At 40.4% G+C, this 13,216-nt stretch overlaps 2 protein-coding genes and 1 non-coding gene across 3 annotated transcripts; all 3 read left to right on the forward strand.

The window, feature by feature from the left end:
- Positions 1–908: 908 nt before the first annotated feature.
- TRNAE-UUC (transfer RNA glutamic acid (anticodon UUC)) lies at positions 909–980 on the forward strand. The gene has a single exon. It is a non-coding gene; the product is annotated as a tRNA-Glu (tRNA).
- A 6,097-nt stretch (positions 981–7,077) lies between these two features.
- On the forward strand, positions 7,078–8,678 carry LOC132637977 (G-type lectin S-receptor-like serine/threonine-protein kinase RLK1). The gene is made up of 4 exons (XM_060354979.1): positions 7,078–7,482; positions 7,525–7,829; positions 7,969–8,458; positions 8,523–8,678. The coding sequence occupies exons 1-4, from the start codon at positions 7,078–7,080 to the stop codon at positions 8,676–8,678; spliced, it is 1,356 nt and encodes a 451-aa protein (XP_060210962.1).
- Positions 8,679–9,497, forward strand: LOC132637978 (G-type lectin S-receptor-like serine/threonine-protein kinase LECRK2; the record flags this gene model as incomplete). The annotated part of the gene is made up of 1 exon (XM_060354980.1): positions 8,679–9,497. A coding segment is annotated over one exon (795 nt), but the record flags the coding sequence as incomplete, so codon positions are not given.
- Between the last annotated feature and the right edge of the window lie 3,719 nt (positions 9,498–13,216).

Consider the following 13,216-nt stretch of genomic DNA (forward strand, 5'->3'; position numbering starts at 1 on the left):
TATTTATTGAGTGTATACTCTTTATCTTTCTCCTCGAATTCCTATCGAGTTGTTCAAAGGCTTCTCTTCTGACCGTGCTCGTTGAGGCATTAAGCCTATGGTCAAAGCAGAGAAAGTCTAAGAGTTGATTTCATGGATTCTTAGGAAAGAAAATAAATAGCGTTTTGATTTTATTTGTTGCATCCTTTTTACATGTTAAAAAAAAAAAAAAAAGAAGCAGAGTACATGTATACACTTTGGATGCCTTTCTTAATCACGAATTTCTTCTTCTCTTTTTCCCAGTATTCATTGAGTGTATACTTTTTTTTTTCTCTCCTCTGATTCCTATAGAGTTGTCCAAAGGCTTCTCTTCTGGCCTTGCTTGTTGAGGCATTAAGCCTAGGGTCAATATCATCCTTGCGCAAGCTCCTCTTTCGTCATTCTTTTGGTGTGACTCTTTTTCTATTAGTATCCGGTGATCAAGAAGAGAATAACGTAATTTAGGTGATAGATACTTAGTGGAATAATTGAGTTGCGCGCAAGGTGATCCCGATGCCACCGTTATAAAAAAATTAATCCACATAATATATACGCACACTGAAGGTGATGAGCGAAGCATTAGTCATCACTAATTGTGTGTTCACTATAAGATTAGGCTTACTGTAGTTTCTTTTCTGAAATAATCTGTGGTTTCAGTGGAAGTTCTTTAATCATCATTATGTCACCTCCTGAAGATATATATGATTTTGATGTGGTTAGTGAATATTGCAAATCTTCCTAGTTCATTATTAATTAAAAAAAGTGTTAAGCAGACTCGTGTATAAAGAATTAAACAATTCATTTTTTAACCACACAAGTTTTAGGAAATGTTGGAGCAGTTTGTTTCTTATAAATACGTAATTTTTATTATGGCTTAAAGATCAAACAAATCCGTTATCGTCCAGCGGTTAGGATATCTGGCTTTCACCCAGGAGACCCGGGTTCGATTCCCGGTAACGGAATTTTTCCTTTTTTTGAAGGGGAGTCTTGAAACGATGGTATAGTTGTCTCCGTGTGACAGGTCACGGGCCTCCGAAAATTGCCAGCGTGGGATATTTTATACGCCGGGTTGTCTTTTTTATGCCTTAAAGATCAAATGGATTTCGGAAAAGGGCCAAATATACCCCTGTACTATCCCTTATTTTACTTTCGGTTCAAATATATACTTGCCGTTATACTTTCGGTCCAAATATATCCCTTCCCCGTTAAAATTGTCCAAGGTGGACATCAAATCTGACGTGGCACTGGCAACGCGGTGAGTTATAACTCGATTTTATTTCTATTGGCTGGTCAAACTATGGTCTTTTCTTTAAGTTTGTTGAACCAAATGGCTAGTAAGAATCCTGATGATCCATTTCCAATTTTTCGAAAGCCAAAAGCAAAATCTCCAGATGGGGATGGCCAAAATTTTAGAAACATCACTTGTATTGAGTGTTGAACCTAAACTAATATTATTGTAAGATTGAGCAATTGTTGAAGGTAGAAGGACTAAAACATTGCAAGTAGAAACAGATGGAATTGCAGAAGACCACGAATCAGGTTTGTCTCGTAGGGGCCCGACTTAAATCCAATTATCATTTTATGTCTACACCAGTAAGCTACGTTTTCTAGAATCCAGAACCCATATACTCAAAATTTTAACTCCGCCTCCGCAGTGGCGGAGCCACAGTCAGGCAAGGGTGTTCAACCGAATACCCTTCACCAAAAAATTATACCGTGTAGACATGTCAATTATTACGTAATACAGACATATATTATATATTGAATACCCTTAATGTATAGATTATATGAATTCAAACACCCTTGACAAAATTTCTAGCTCCGCCACTGCGCCTCCGTGTATATATATATATATATAGAGAGAGAGAGAGAGTGAGAGAGAGAGAGATACAAAATCCATACGACATAATTGTATGTGTTGACATGTTGTGTATGTCATATATATGTTTTTTATGTCTGTATGTCAATGTTGTTATTGTTCAATTTCGATCGTTTATAGTTAATCAATTGTGCTTCTGTCAGTTGCTTGTTTCTAAAGTAGGGTTTCTCTTAAATTTTCAAACTTGATTCATGTCTTCATTGGACTGTTTTTTACTAATATTTGTTTTTCTTCGTTGATGAAGACATTAAAGGGTTAAGTATGCGAGGCAAATAATTTGGATATAATAGAACGACAATCATACCCATATTTAATTCACAAGGTACAATCCTCCCCGATGAAGTTTGATTGCCTTGTCTCGCCCTTTCACATTTAATAAAAGAGAAAGCCGTCTAAAAATAATAATATCAAATACAAATTGGATATATAATCAAACAAATAAAGGACAGCCCAGTGCACAGAGCATGTGCGTTAGTAGGGTCCGGAGAAGGGCCGTACCAAGGGGTGTGATGTAGACAGCCTACCCCACTGTAAGCATTAGTGACTGCTTTCACGGCTCGACCCCGTGACCTATAGGTCACACGGAGATAATCAAACAAGTAAGTACCCATAATTCCATTGAGCAAAAAGTTCTCCTTCAATTCTTAATTTGGTGAAGCCGGCAGATTTGTTTAGGGAAACTCACGTTCCAAGCCACTTTTCAATAGGTAGGATTCAATTGAAAGTTTGTGACTATTAACAGGATTATGAAGTGACAGTTCTTTTTTCAGATTTAAATATTGAGTATTTAGATAAATAAAAAAGATATTTAGATAATTCAACTTTTAAGTTTTAAGGTCCATTTTTAATATAATATAGAAACTGATGCTTCACAATATATTGCTCCATTTACCTCTTCTCTCTAACTTTCTCTCTCCTCTTCCCTTCACCATTAGATCTGAGATTTAGATCAGATTAGATCTGATATCTGATATTTCAGATCCTTTTCCAGCCACTATCACATTCAGGTAATACCGGCGACCAGGTAACGCCGGCGACTTTTCCGGCTACATTTACTTTGCTTTCGCTTTTTCCTTTTTCTTCTCCTCTTCTTCTTCTCTTCTACTTTTTTCCCTTTTTATCTGCCGGATAGCCGCTGCTCAGTCGCCGGCGAATTTTTCCGGCAACTTTTCTGGTTTTTTCGCTGTGAACAGTACCCCGACGTGAACAGTACCCCGGTGTGAACAGTACTCCGCGTGAACAGTACCCCGACGTGAACAGTATTTTCCGGCGGCGAACAGGTTCATTTCGACTGGAGTTGGTACCTCCGGTTCTCATATCTATGCTTTGTTCATAAATTTGTAGCTACATTTGCTGACTTTAGACCTTTGACTAATTTATTAGTTCAAATGCGTTTTCGTGGCTTTGGATATTGATGGTAGACTAGGGTCATGTTCTCGTTCAGGGACGGGGACGGGGACGAGGGTTAGGAGGAGTAAGTGGGTTAAAGGAGCATCTAGACTGAGAGTAGGTTCTTGGAACATTGGGACGTTAACGGGAAAGTCCATAGAGCTAGTTAAGACCCTTAAGAGGAGGAAGATTAATATAGCTTGTGTCCAAGAGACCAAATGGGTAGGACCTAAAGCTAAGGAGGTAGACGGGTATAAGCTTTGGTTCTCTGGTAGATCGAAGTATAGGAATGGGGTAGGCATTTTAGTAGATAGTGATTTAAGGGATCAGGTGGTGGAGGTTAGGAGAGTCAACGATAGGATGATGTCGATTAAGGTGATCGTTGAAGGGACCACTTTGAACATTATTAGTGCTTATGCGCCGCAAGCGGGCTTACGCGAGGAGGAGAAGAGGCGCTTTTGGGAGGATTTGGACGAGTTAGTGGGAGGCATACCGCCTACTGAGAAACTTTTCGTGGGAGGGGATTTCAATGGGCACATCGGGTCTATTTCGGGAGGTTATGATGATGTGCATGGAGGCTTTGGCTTCGGGGACAGAAATGGAGGAGGAGTTTCACTTTTGGAGTTCGCAAGAGCTTTTGGGTTGGTGATAGCCAATTCGAGTTTTCCAAAGAAGGAAGAGCACTTGGTAACCTTCCGTAGTTCGGCGGCTAAGACTCAGATAGATTTTTTACTTCTTAGGAAGGATGATAAAGGTTTGTGTAAAGATTGTAAGGTCATTCCGAGGGACAACCTTACAACCCGACATAAGCTCTTGGTGATGGATTTAGGGATTAAGATGACGAGGAAGAAGAGGGTCGGGGATGATCGACCTAGGATCAGATGGGGGAGTTTGACCACGGCTAGTGCCCTGGAGATGGAAGAGAAATTGAAGGATATGGGGGCCTGGGATAATAGTGGGGATGCGACCAGTATGTGGGATAGGACGGCTAGTTGTATTAGGGTTGTAGCAAGGGAAGTGTTGGGAGTCTCGACAGGTAGTCGTGGTCGGCATCGAGGGGACTGGTGGTGGAATGGAGAAGTGCAAGGGAAGGTGGAAGCAAAGAAGATGGCGTATGCGAAGCTGATAGAAAGCAAGGATGAGGTGGAGATGTGGACGAATAGGGAACTTTATAAGATAGCGAGGAAGGAGGCGAAGTCGGCGGTTTCGACGGCAAAAACGGCAGCTTTTGAACGCCTCTATGCTGAACTAGAAGAGAAAGGCGGGGATAGGAAATTGTTCAGGCTAGCCAGGGTGCGGGAGAGAAGGGCGCGCGATGTGGATCAAGTGAAATGCATTAAAGATGAGCATGGAAAAGTATTGGTAGAGGAGACTCTCATTAAACAGAGATGGCAGTCATATTTTCACAAACTCTTGAATGAAGAAGGGGAGAGAGACATCATGTTGGGAGATTTGGAGCATACAGGGAGGCGTCACGATTTTGGGTATTGCAGGAGTATTAAGGTTGAGGAGGTTAAGGGTGCTGTCCGTAGGATGCGCAGGGGAAGAGCGACCGGACCTGACGAGATCCCTGGGGAATTTTGGAAGAGCGCGAGCTCGGCAGGTTTGGAGTGGCTGACTAGGTTGTTTAATGTCATCTTTAAGACGGCAACGATGCCCGAAGAATGGAGGTCGAGCGTAATGATCCCTCTATACAAAAACAAGGGGGATGTCCAGAGTTGCGAAAACTATAGAGGTATCAAGCTACTAAGCCATACTATGAAAGTGTGGGAAAGAGTGGTGGAGATGAGGGTGAGGAGAGGCGTGTCTATTTCAGAGAACCAGTTCGGATTTATGCCGGGACGCTCAACTACAGAAGCCATTCATCTTGTGAGGAGACTGGTGGAGCAGTATAGGGAGAGGAAGAGGGACTTGCATATGGTATTCATCGACCTAGAAAAGGCTTACGATAAAGTTCCAAGAGAAATCCTATGGAGATGTTTGGAGGCTAAAGGTGTACCTGTAGCATACATTAGGGTGATCAAGGACATGTATGAGGAAGCCAAAACTAGAGTAAGGACAGTAGGAGGGGACTCAGAGCACTTTCCAGTTGTGATGGGGTTGCATCAAGGATCAGCTCTTAGTCCGTTTTTATTTGCCTTGGTGATGGATAGATTGACGCGACAAATTCAAGGTGAGGTGCCATGGTGTATGCTTTTCGCGGACGACATAGTCCTGATCGATGAGACTCGTAGCGGAGTTAACGCTAAGCTGGAGGATTGGAGACATACCTTGGAGTCTAAAGGATTTAAGCTGAGTAGGACCAAGACAGAGTACTTAGAGTGTAAGTTCAGTGAGACACCCCAGGAGGTTGGCGTGGAAGTTAGGCTTGGTGCTCAGGCCATCCAAAAGAAAAGTAGTTTCAAGTACCTTGGGTCTATCATGCAAGGCAGCGGGGAGATTGACGATGATGTCACACATCGTATTGGGGTAGGGTGGATGAAATGGAGGCTAGCTTCAGGAGTGCTATGTGACAAGAAGGTGCCACCACAACTGAAGGGCAAGTTCTACAGAGTGGTGGTTAGACCGGCTATGTTGTATGGGGCGGAGTGTTGGCCAGTTAAGATCTCTCACGTTCAAAAGATGAAAGTTGCCGAGATGAGAATGTTGAGATGGATGTGTGGGCACACTAGGAGCGACAGGATTAGAAATGAGGCTATTCGGGATAAGGTGGGAGTGGCCTCGGTGGAAGACAAGATGCGGGAAATGCGACTGAGATGGTTTGGGCATGTGAAGAGGAGAGACATAGATGCCCCAGTGCGGAGGTGTGAGAGGTTAGCCATGGATGGTTTCAGAAGAGGTAGGGGTAGGCCAAAGAAATATTGGGGAGAGGTGATTAGACAGGACATGACGCAGTTACAGCTTACCGAGGACATGACCTTAGATAGGAAGGTGTGGAGGACCCACATTAGGGTAGAAGGCTAGTATATAAGTCTCGTTATCTTTCCTTATTAGTAGGCGCATTAGCGCATTATAATTTCTTGTGCTTTGATTTATGTTATTATTTGCTACTTTCTGTACTTTGATTACTCTATTTTATCTGTGCCGCTTTCGTGATTTGCATTTCCATATCGCTTTGAATTCCTTGATTATCCTGTTTTACTGTGTCGCTTGCATTATTTCATTGCAATATCGTTTTAAATCTTTTAACCTTATCTGACCCCCTTTTTATGCTTCTATTGAGCCGAGGGTCTCTCGGAAACAGCCATCCTACCTTGGTAGGAGTAAGGTCTGCGTACATTATACCCTCCCCAGACCCCAAGATGTGGGATTTCACTGGGCTGTTGTTGTTGTTGTTGTTGTTGTTTTAATATAATATAGAAGATAAGGACTCCAAAACAAAATTGTGTGCTTCTTACAACGAAGCAAGAAGTATGGTCAGATAGTTGGGATTCACTCACTCTACTTAGAGGTGATGTGTTCAAGCCTGAGAATATCGAAGCGCCTTATTCCCCATGGTGAACCTATGCGCCGCGAACTCAAATTAGTTGGAGCGGTGGATTTGGAATACCAGATATTTAAAGCCAAAAGTGAAAGACAAAAAAATAACAAAATAACTTTGTCTGTCAACTTTTCCAGGTCAAGAAAAGTTGGACCAGTGACCTATTCAACATTTGCTTTAGGTAATGTTGTCCAAGAAAGGTCATTGATGATTGACCAGGCTGCAGTTATAATTTGCGTAAGACTTGCAACATTATATTTGTAACTAATAGGTGTAATTCCATGTATCCATTCTGATTTTCAAGTCTTAAATGGCTTCTGCGGTTGTCCCTTATCTGTTTCTACTTGCAACCTTTTTACTGCTTCTACCTTCAACAATTGCTCAATCTTACAAAAATGTTAGTTGGGGTTCAACACTTACTACGAGTGATGTTACTATATTTTGGCCATCCCCATTTGAAGAATTTGCTTTTGGCTTTCAAAAAATTGGAAATGGATCATCAGGCTTCTTACTAGCCATTTGGTTCAACAAGCTCAAAGAAAAGACCATAGTTTGGTCAGCCAATAGAGATAAAATCGTGCCGGATGGATCCAAAATTGAGCTCTGCATGGATGGAAGACTAGTACTCACTGATCCAAATGGTCAAGAAATATGGGCTCGTGGCATGGCCAGTGCTGGACCAGCCTATGGAGCCATGCTTTACTCTGGAAATTTTGTGCTAGCAACAACCAGTAGTAATTCAGTCACTCAATAGCAGAGCTTTGATGAGCCAACTGATACGATTTTGCCTGGCCAAGTACTTAAAGGAAGAACCAGGCCTGTCTCAAGCTTCTCTGACACGAATGTATCGAGTGGAAAGTTCGAGCTTAGTGTTAAAGATGACGGAAATCTGGGACTTCACCCAGTTGCAACACGTGATGAATACTTGTTAATCGAGACTGCTGGCAGTGGTTACCAGGTGGTATTCAATCAATCCGGCTTTATTTTCTTTCAAGCAAAAAATGGAACTATGTTAAATTTGTTATCCTCTTCCATTGAGGCAAACTCAACCACGAGTCAATTGTATCACCGAGCGATTCTCGAATATGATGGTGTTTTTAGGCACTATGTGTGTCCAAAATCTTCTAGTTGGGGGGCCAATGGCAAGGTTTACTTTGAATTACTTTCTGGTTAACATCTGTTTGTCTCTCCCCCGATATAGAGGAGGGGTTGCTTGTGGTTTCAACAGCGTTTGCTTGATAGGAACTGACCGGAGGCCAAGATGTGATTGTCCAGTCGGGTATATCTTGAATGATCCAAACGACAAAATAGGCAACTGCAGGCAGAATTTCCCTGATCAAGTTTTTAACAATGAATCGCAAGACGTTGAGGCTTTTACTATCCACGAACTGGTCAACACTAACTGGTTTGGCAGCGATTATGAGTCTTACCAGGATGTTACAAAGGATTGGTGCAAACAGAATTGTTTGAGTGATTGTTTTTTTGTTGCTGCTGTTTATGGTACAGACAACATTTGTTGGAAGAAAAGGTATCCGCTTTTAAATGGGAGAGCATATCCAGCAAATTTAGGCAAAGCTTTGTTAAAAATAGGGAGAGACAACTCCACTGCGGGATCAACAACAATGACTACACCTCAGTCTCAAACCGGTGAAAAAAGGAAAAATCAATCTAGTCTAATCATTTCTGGTTCTGTATTGTTTGGCAGTTCAGTTTTCATCTTAATGTTGTTGGCCTCTTTGTATGTTAACTTTAAAGGAAAAAATACAAAAGCTTGTACCATATCAAGCTGTTACAGGACTGAACATAAGAAGTTTTAGCTACAATGAGCTAGAAGAAGCTACAAATGGATTCGAGGATGAGTTTGGAACTGGGGCCTTCTCAACAGTTTACAAAGCTGTTCTTAATGACTAAAATGGGAAAATCGTTGCTGTAAAGAAATTACACAAGATGGTGACCGAAGGAGAACAAGGATTCCGAGCTGAAGTGAACTCAATCAGCAGGACTAATCACAAGAACTTGGTCCAACTCCTCGGGTTCTACAACGAAGGCCAACACCGGCTTTTGATATATGAACACATGGAAACTGGCTCAGTAGCAGACTTGCTATTCAAAGATTGTAGGCTTAGTTGGTCCCAAAGGGTGCAAGTTGCCATAGACACGGCCAAAGGGCTTTTCTATTTGCATGAAGAGTGTAGTATCCAAATTATACATTGTGACATCAAGCCCCAAAATGTGCTTTTAGATGAAAATTTGACAGCAAAAATAGCAGATTTCGGAATAGCCAAGCTTTTGGGGAAAGATCAGACTCGAACGACCACTAAGATACGTGGAACGAGAGGGTACGTAGCCCCAGAGTGGTTCAGGAACATGCCTATAACCGTCAAAGTGGATGTGTACAGCTTTGGAATCTTGCTTTTAGAGCTGATTCGCTGTAGAAAAAGTTACAAGCAGGATGTGGCGAATGAGAATGAAATGATACTCGCGGAGTGGACTTGTGATTGCTATAGAAGAAAAGAGCTGCATTTACTCGCAGGCAATGATGAAGAGGCAATAGAAGATATCATGAGGTTCGAGAAGTTGTTGATGGTTGCTATTCAAGAAAGTCCAGCATTATGGCCTAGCATGAAGAATGTCATGCTAATGCTTGAAGGTTCTGTGGAGGTCTCAATTCCTCCTGACCCCTTTTCCTTTATATGTTATGTGTAGATCAACCTTGTTTTTCGCTTATCCTTTTTGTATGCTATGTTGCTCTAGCTCTCTTAAAAATGCACAATTTTAGAGGTTTCGACATGCAACCGTTGGTGCTTTTGAATAGTCCATGAAACATATATAGCCTGCATGTTCTCTGCATTATGTTTCTTGAATTATGGTATTCCAATTTCAAGTCCAGTTTAATCATAGGAAAATAAAAGTAGAAAATCCATTTGATCTTTAAGCCATAACTACTGAAAAGTTATTATGCTATAAGAATATGCCTCTGTAATTTCCAAAAATTTATGTGGTTTAAACAATGATTCTTGAATTTCTCTATGCTTTGTGCATCTCTTAGGCTATTTTTCATTTAGAAGCTTAACACTTTCTTCTTGACAATGAACTAGGAAGATCTGCAATATTCACTCACCACATCAAAATCTTATAAATCTTCAGGATTGTCCTGCCCAATGCCATCACAAGTTAGAACAAATTTTAGTTTGCAGCTCCCATACTTATCGTTCGGATCGATCCTCGTCAAATAGGGTATGCATTTATTAAATTAAAAATAAAAAAGGATTAAAATGTAGAGCAAAATTATCACTCATCGGCAAGTTGGGTCTTTCAGCAATAGTGACTTTTGTGTTAGTAGGGTGAAAGTTTTGTGATTTTTCTGTTAGAAGACATTGTCATGTGACCATGGTGAAACAACCATAATTATGTGACCATTTATAACATTTGCTCCAAAATAAAGACTCAGCTTATGATAATTTTCTGAGAATGAAAGCACTTCCGTTCTTCAATTAAACTCCATTCTCCTCTGGAGCAATACCTTTTTTGTCACGCCCCAAAACCCACCTTAGACGTGACTGACATCCGATGTCATGAACAACATCGGAAGAACCTTATAAATCAATAACGTCAGGCCCTTTTTCGATAATCTTTCATTATTTAATTAAACAAGTGATATATAACAAAATAAAATCTAAGACCACAATTATGAAACAAAATCAGCGAAAGTCTAATATAAATGAATAGTTATGAACGTGGCAAACGCCTCAAAAAGTCATAGGAGACTTCAACATCTACCCACAGTATGACACTTGTCTATGGAGCTTCTAAGAAAACTAAACTAACTTAGGACACAGCCCGAAACTACTAAGGAGTAATAATTGACTCAATGAAAACCCACGAACAAATATGTGGGCTCACCAACAATCTGGAAAGTAGGAAGTACTCCTAACCCGCGAGATCTGTGTGTACCTGCTCTTCTTCGTTATCTAACATACCATCAAAAACAACAATGGTATGCCTGAGTACTGAGTACTCAATGAGTGCCTCGGGGACAATAAGTAATATAACAAAATATGTATTTATATAAGATCAGTGATACAATTTCAAAAACAAACAGTTGGAAATCCAGAGATAAAAATAGACCGACAACTTCACAACCATCGATAGAGAGACCATAAATCGGTATATAATTCAGTTCCAAGTCATTATGTCTTTAAGTACAATTCCAGTCTTTCCAGTGCTTAGTGATTCCAATAGAATAGTTTGAAACCAAAGACAAGATCAATCGTATAACTCATCATTATCAATAGAAACCCATCAAGACACATATATATATCTTTTCCGTTTCAGTATACCATTTATTACCATTTGAGTCTTTTCAATTTGAGGCCAATATCATCAACAAGCCACTCACATGCAAATAGGTTCATTATTATCAATAAGCCAGTCACAGGCAAACAAGTTCATTCTTCTCAATAAGCCACTCATAGGCAAACAATCAATAGATACTCTGGGCTAGGAAACCACGGAGGCTAATTGTCCTCTGGACTAGCACAGCAATAGATGCACCGGGCTATACCCCTCGGAGGTCAATTGTCCTCTGGACTGACACAACAATAGATACTCCGGGCTAGGAAGCAATGGAGGCTAATCGTCCTCTGGACTAGCACAGCTTGCCCATACAAGCCCAAACATACTATAACGAAGGGACAACCATTTAAGGTTCCCTAAACTGCATAGAAGCACCACACGGGATTTGTCACCCTCGACGGCTATCCTTCCTCCCGAATAGCTAGGCAAAACCACATCGGAGTTATGAACCCTCAATGACCACTCTTCCTCCAGAATGGCTAGGCATAAACCACACCGAGGTGACGAACCTCGATGGCCACTCTTCCTCCCAAATGGCTAGGCTTACCCCACTAGGATCTATAGTGACTACCCTTCCTCCTGAGTAGCTAGGCCAAACACAAACCAAATAAATCATGGCAAAAGAACTGAATCACAATCCTAGCATAGAATCCGAATCGCTCAAATCATGGAATAGAAGCCGAATTACAAGTCATATCATAATAATCACATTATTCATTAAGGATTATGTTCATCTTCTCATTATAGGGGTACATCTAGCCATTTCAGTTTTAGAAACCGGGTTCACTTCTTTAAACAAGTTTCAAGTTCAACACAATCCATTAAAAAGCATTTACATTAATAAGGAAGCTTTTCAATTATCAAGTTCAAACATCCCTTAAGGGGTAATTCAAGTTCGAGTACCAAAGCTTTATATCTCAATTTTCAATAGTCCTTTAGAGAGGAAAACAATCATGAATATGTATATTTAATATAGTACGAACAAGGTTTAATGTGGGCTTGTCCCTCACGCACACAAATCACAACCAAAGAGTTCATAAAAATCGTTCAAAAAAGTATGGTCAAAAGAGACATACAAATCACCTTCATAGTCAAAAAAGATTTTTAAAAGAGACATACCTCAAATCCCGCTAAAATGCTACCAAACGGAATTCCCAAGATTCAACAATCACACTACAATTGTTTTAGATGATAAAGATTAGAACTTGAATCGTTTCTTGAAATTTTCTTGGAATTTCAAAAATTAGGGTTTTTCGTAAGCCTTAAAAACGAGTTCTTGAACCCTTTCATGAATCACTAACGGATTCCAACCTTGTAGAACTTTCTACTCTAACCCATTACTTTATTAATACTAGGAAAATTCAGAAACTTTACCTCTTAGATGAATTCCACATGCACCTATCTTCTTCTTCTTGAGAATTCAAGAACTTAGGGTTTTAGAGAGATGATTTACTATCAAGAGTGGATGGATATGGTGTGGGAATGATCAAGATTGAGTGAGAGCTCACCTTAGGTTAGAGAGACTTTTCTAGATTCTTTTCCTCATAAATATTGATTTGAAACGAAGTGGGAAATAACACAATGAAGTAGGACTTACAGAAAATTCGGAACCAGAAAATATTCCCCGTTCCGTGCTGAGTCCGCGTCGCGGGGTTAGCACCTGATCATGGATCCGTGTTGGCCATGTAACGCGGATCCAGCACCTGATCATGTTTTTTTTTTGGTATGCAGTTGTATTTTTGCGTGTTGGGTCCGCGACGCACGCCCAATACATTTTTCCGACAATTGATATTCACTCAGTAAAATGATCATAAATCCCTGTACGTAGATCCGTTTGAGCCCTACTTTATATGGTTGGAAATATATTTCAGAGACCTACAACTTTCATGTTTTAAGTTTTCTCAAATTCCCAAATAAATACCCTAAAACTGGCCATAAGTGCAGAGTGTCTCAGATTTAGACGAATTTAGAAGCCCTTAAGAACTCCACTTTTTAGTTTGACTTCAAAACGATAGTTTATCACCCGAATTCATCCCAAATGGATTCATATAGCTAAAATATCATCTCAATACTAGTTTTTACAGATTCACACC

This window comes from Lycium barbarum, chromosome 4 (genome assembly GCF_019175385.1).
Source record: "Lycium barbarum isolate Lr01 chromosome 4, ASM1917538v2, whole genome shotgun sequence".
NCBI classification, from domain to species: Eukaryota; Viridiplantae; Streptophyta; class Magnoliopsida; order Solanales; family Solanaceae; genus Lycium; species Lycium barbarum.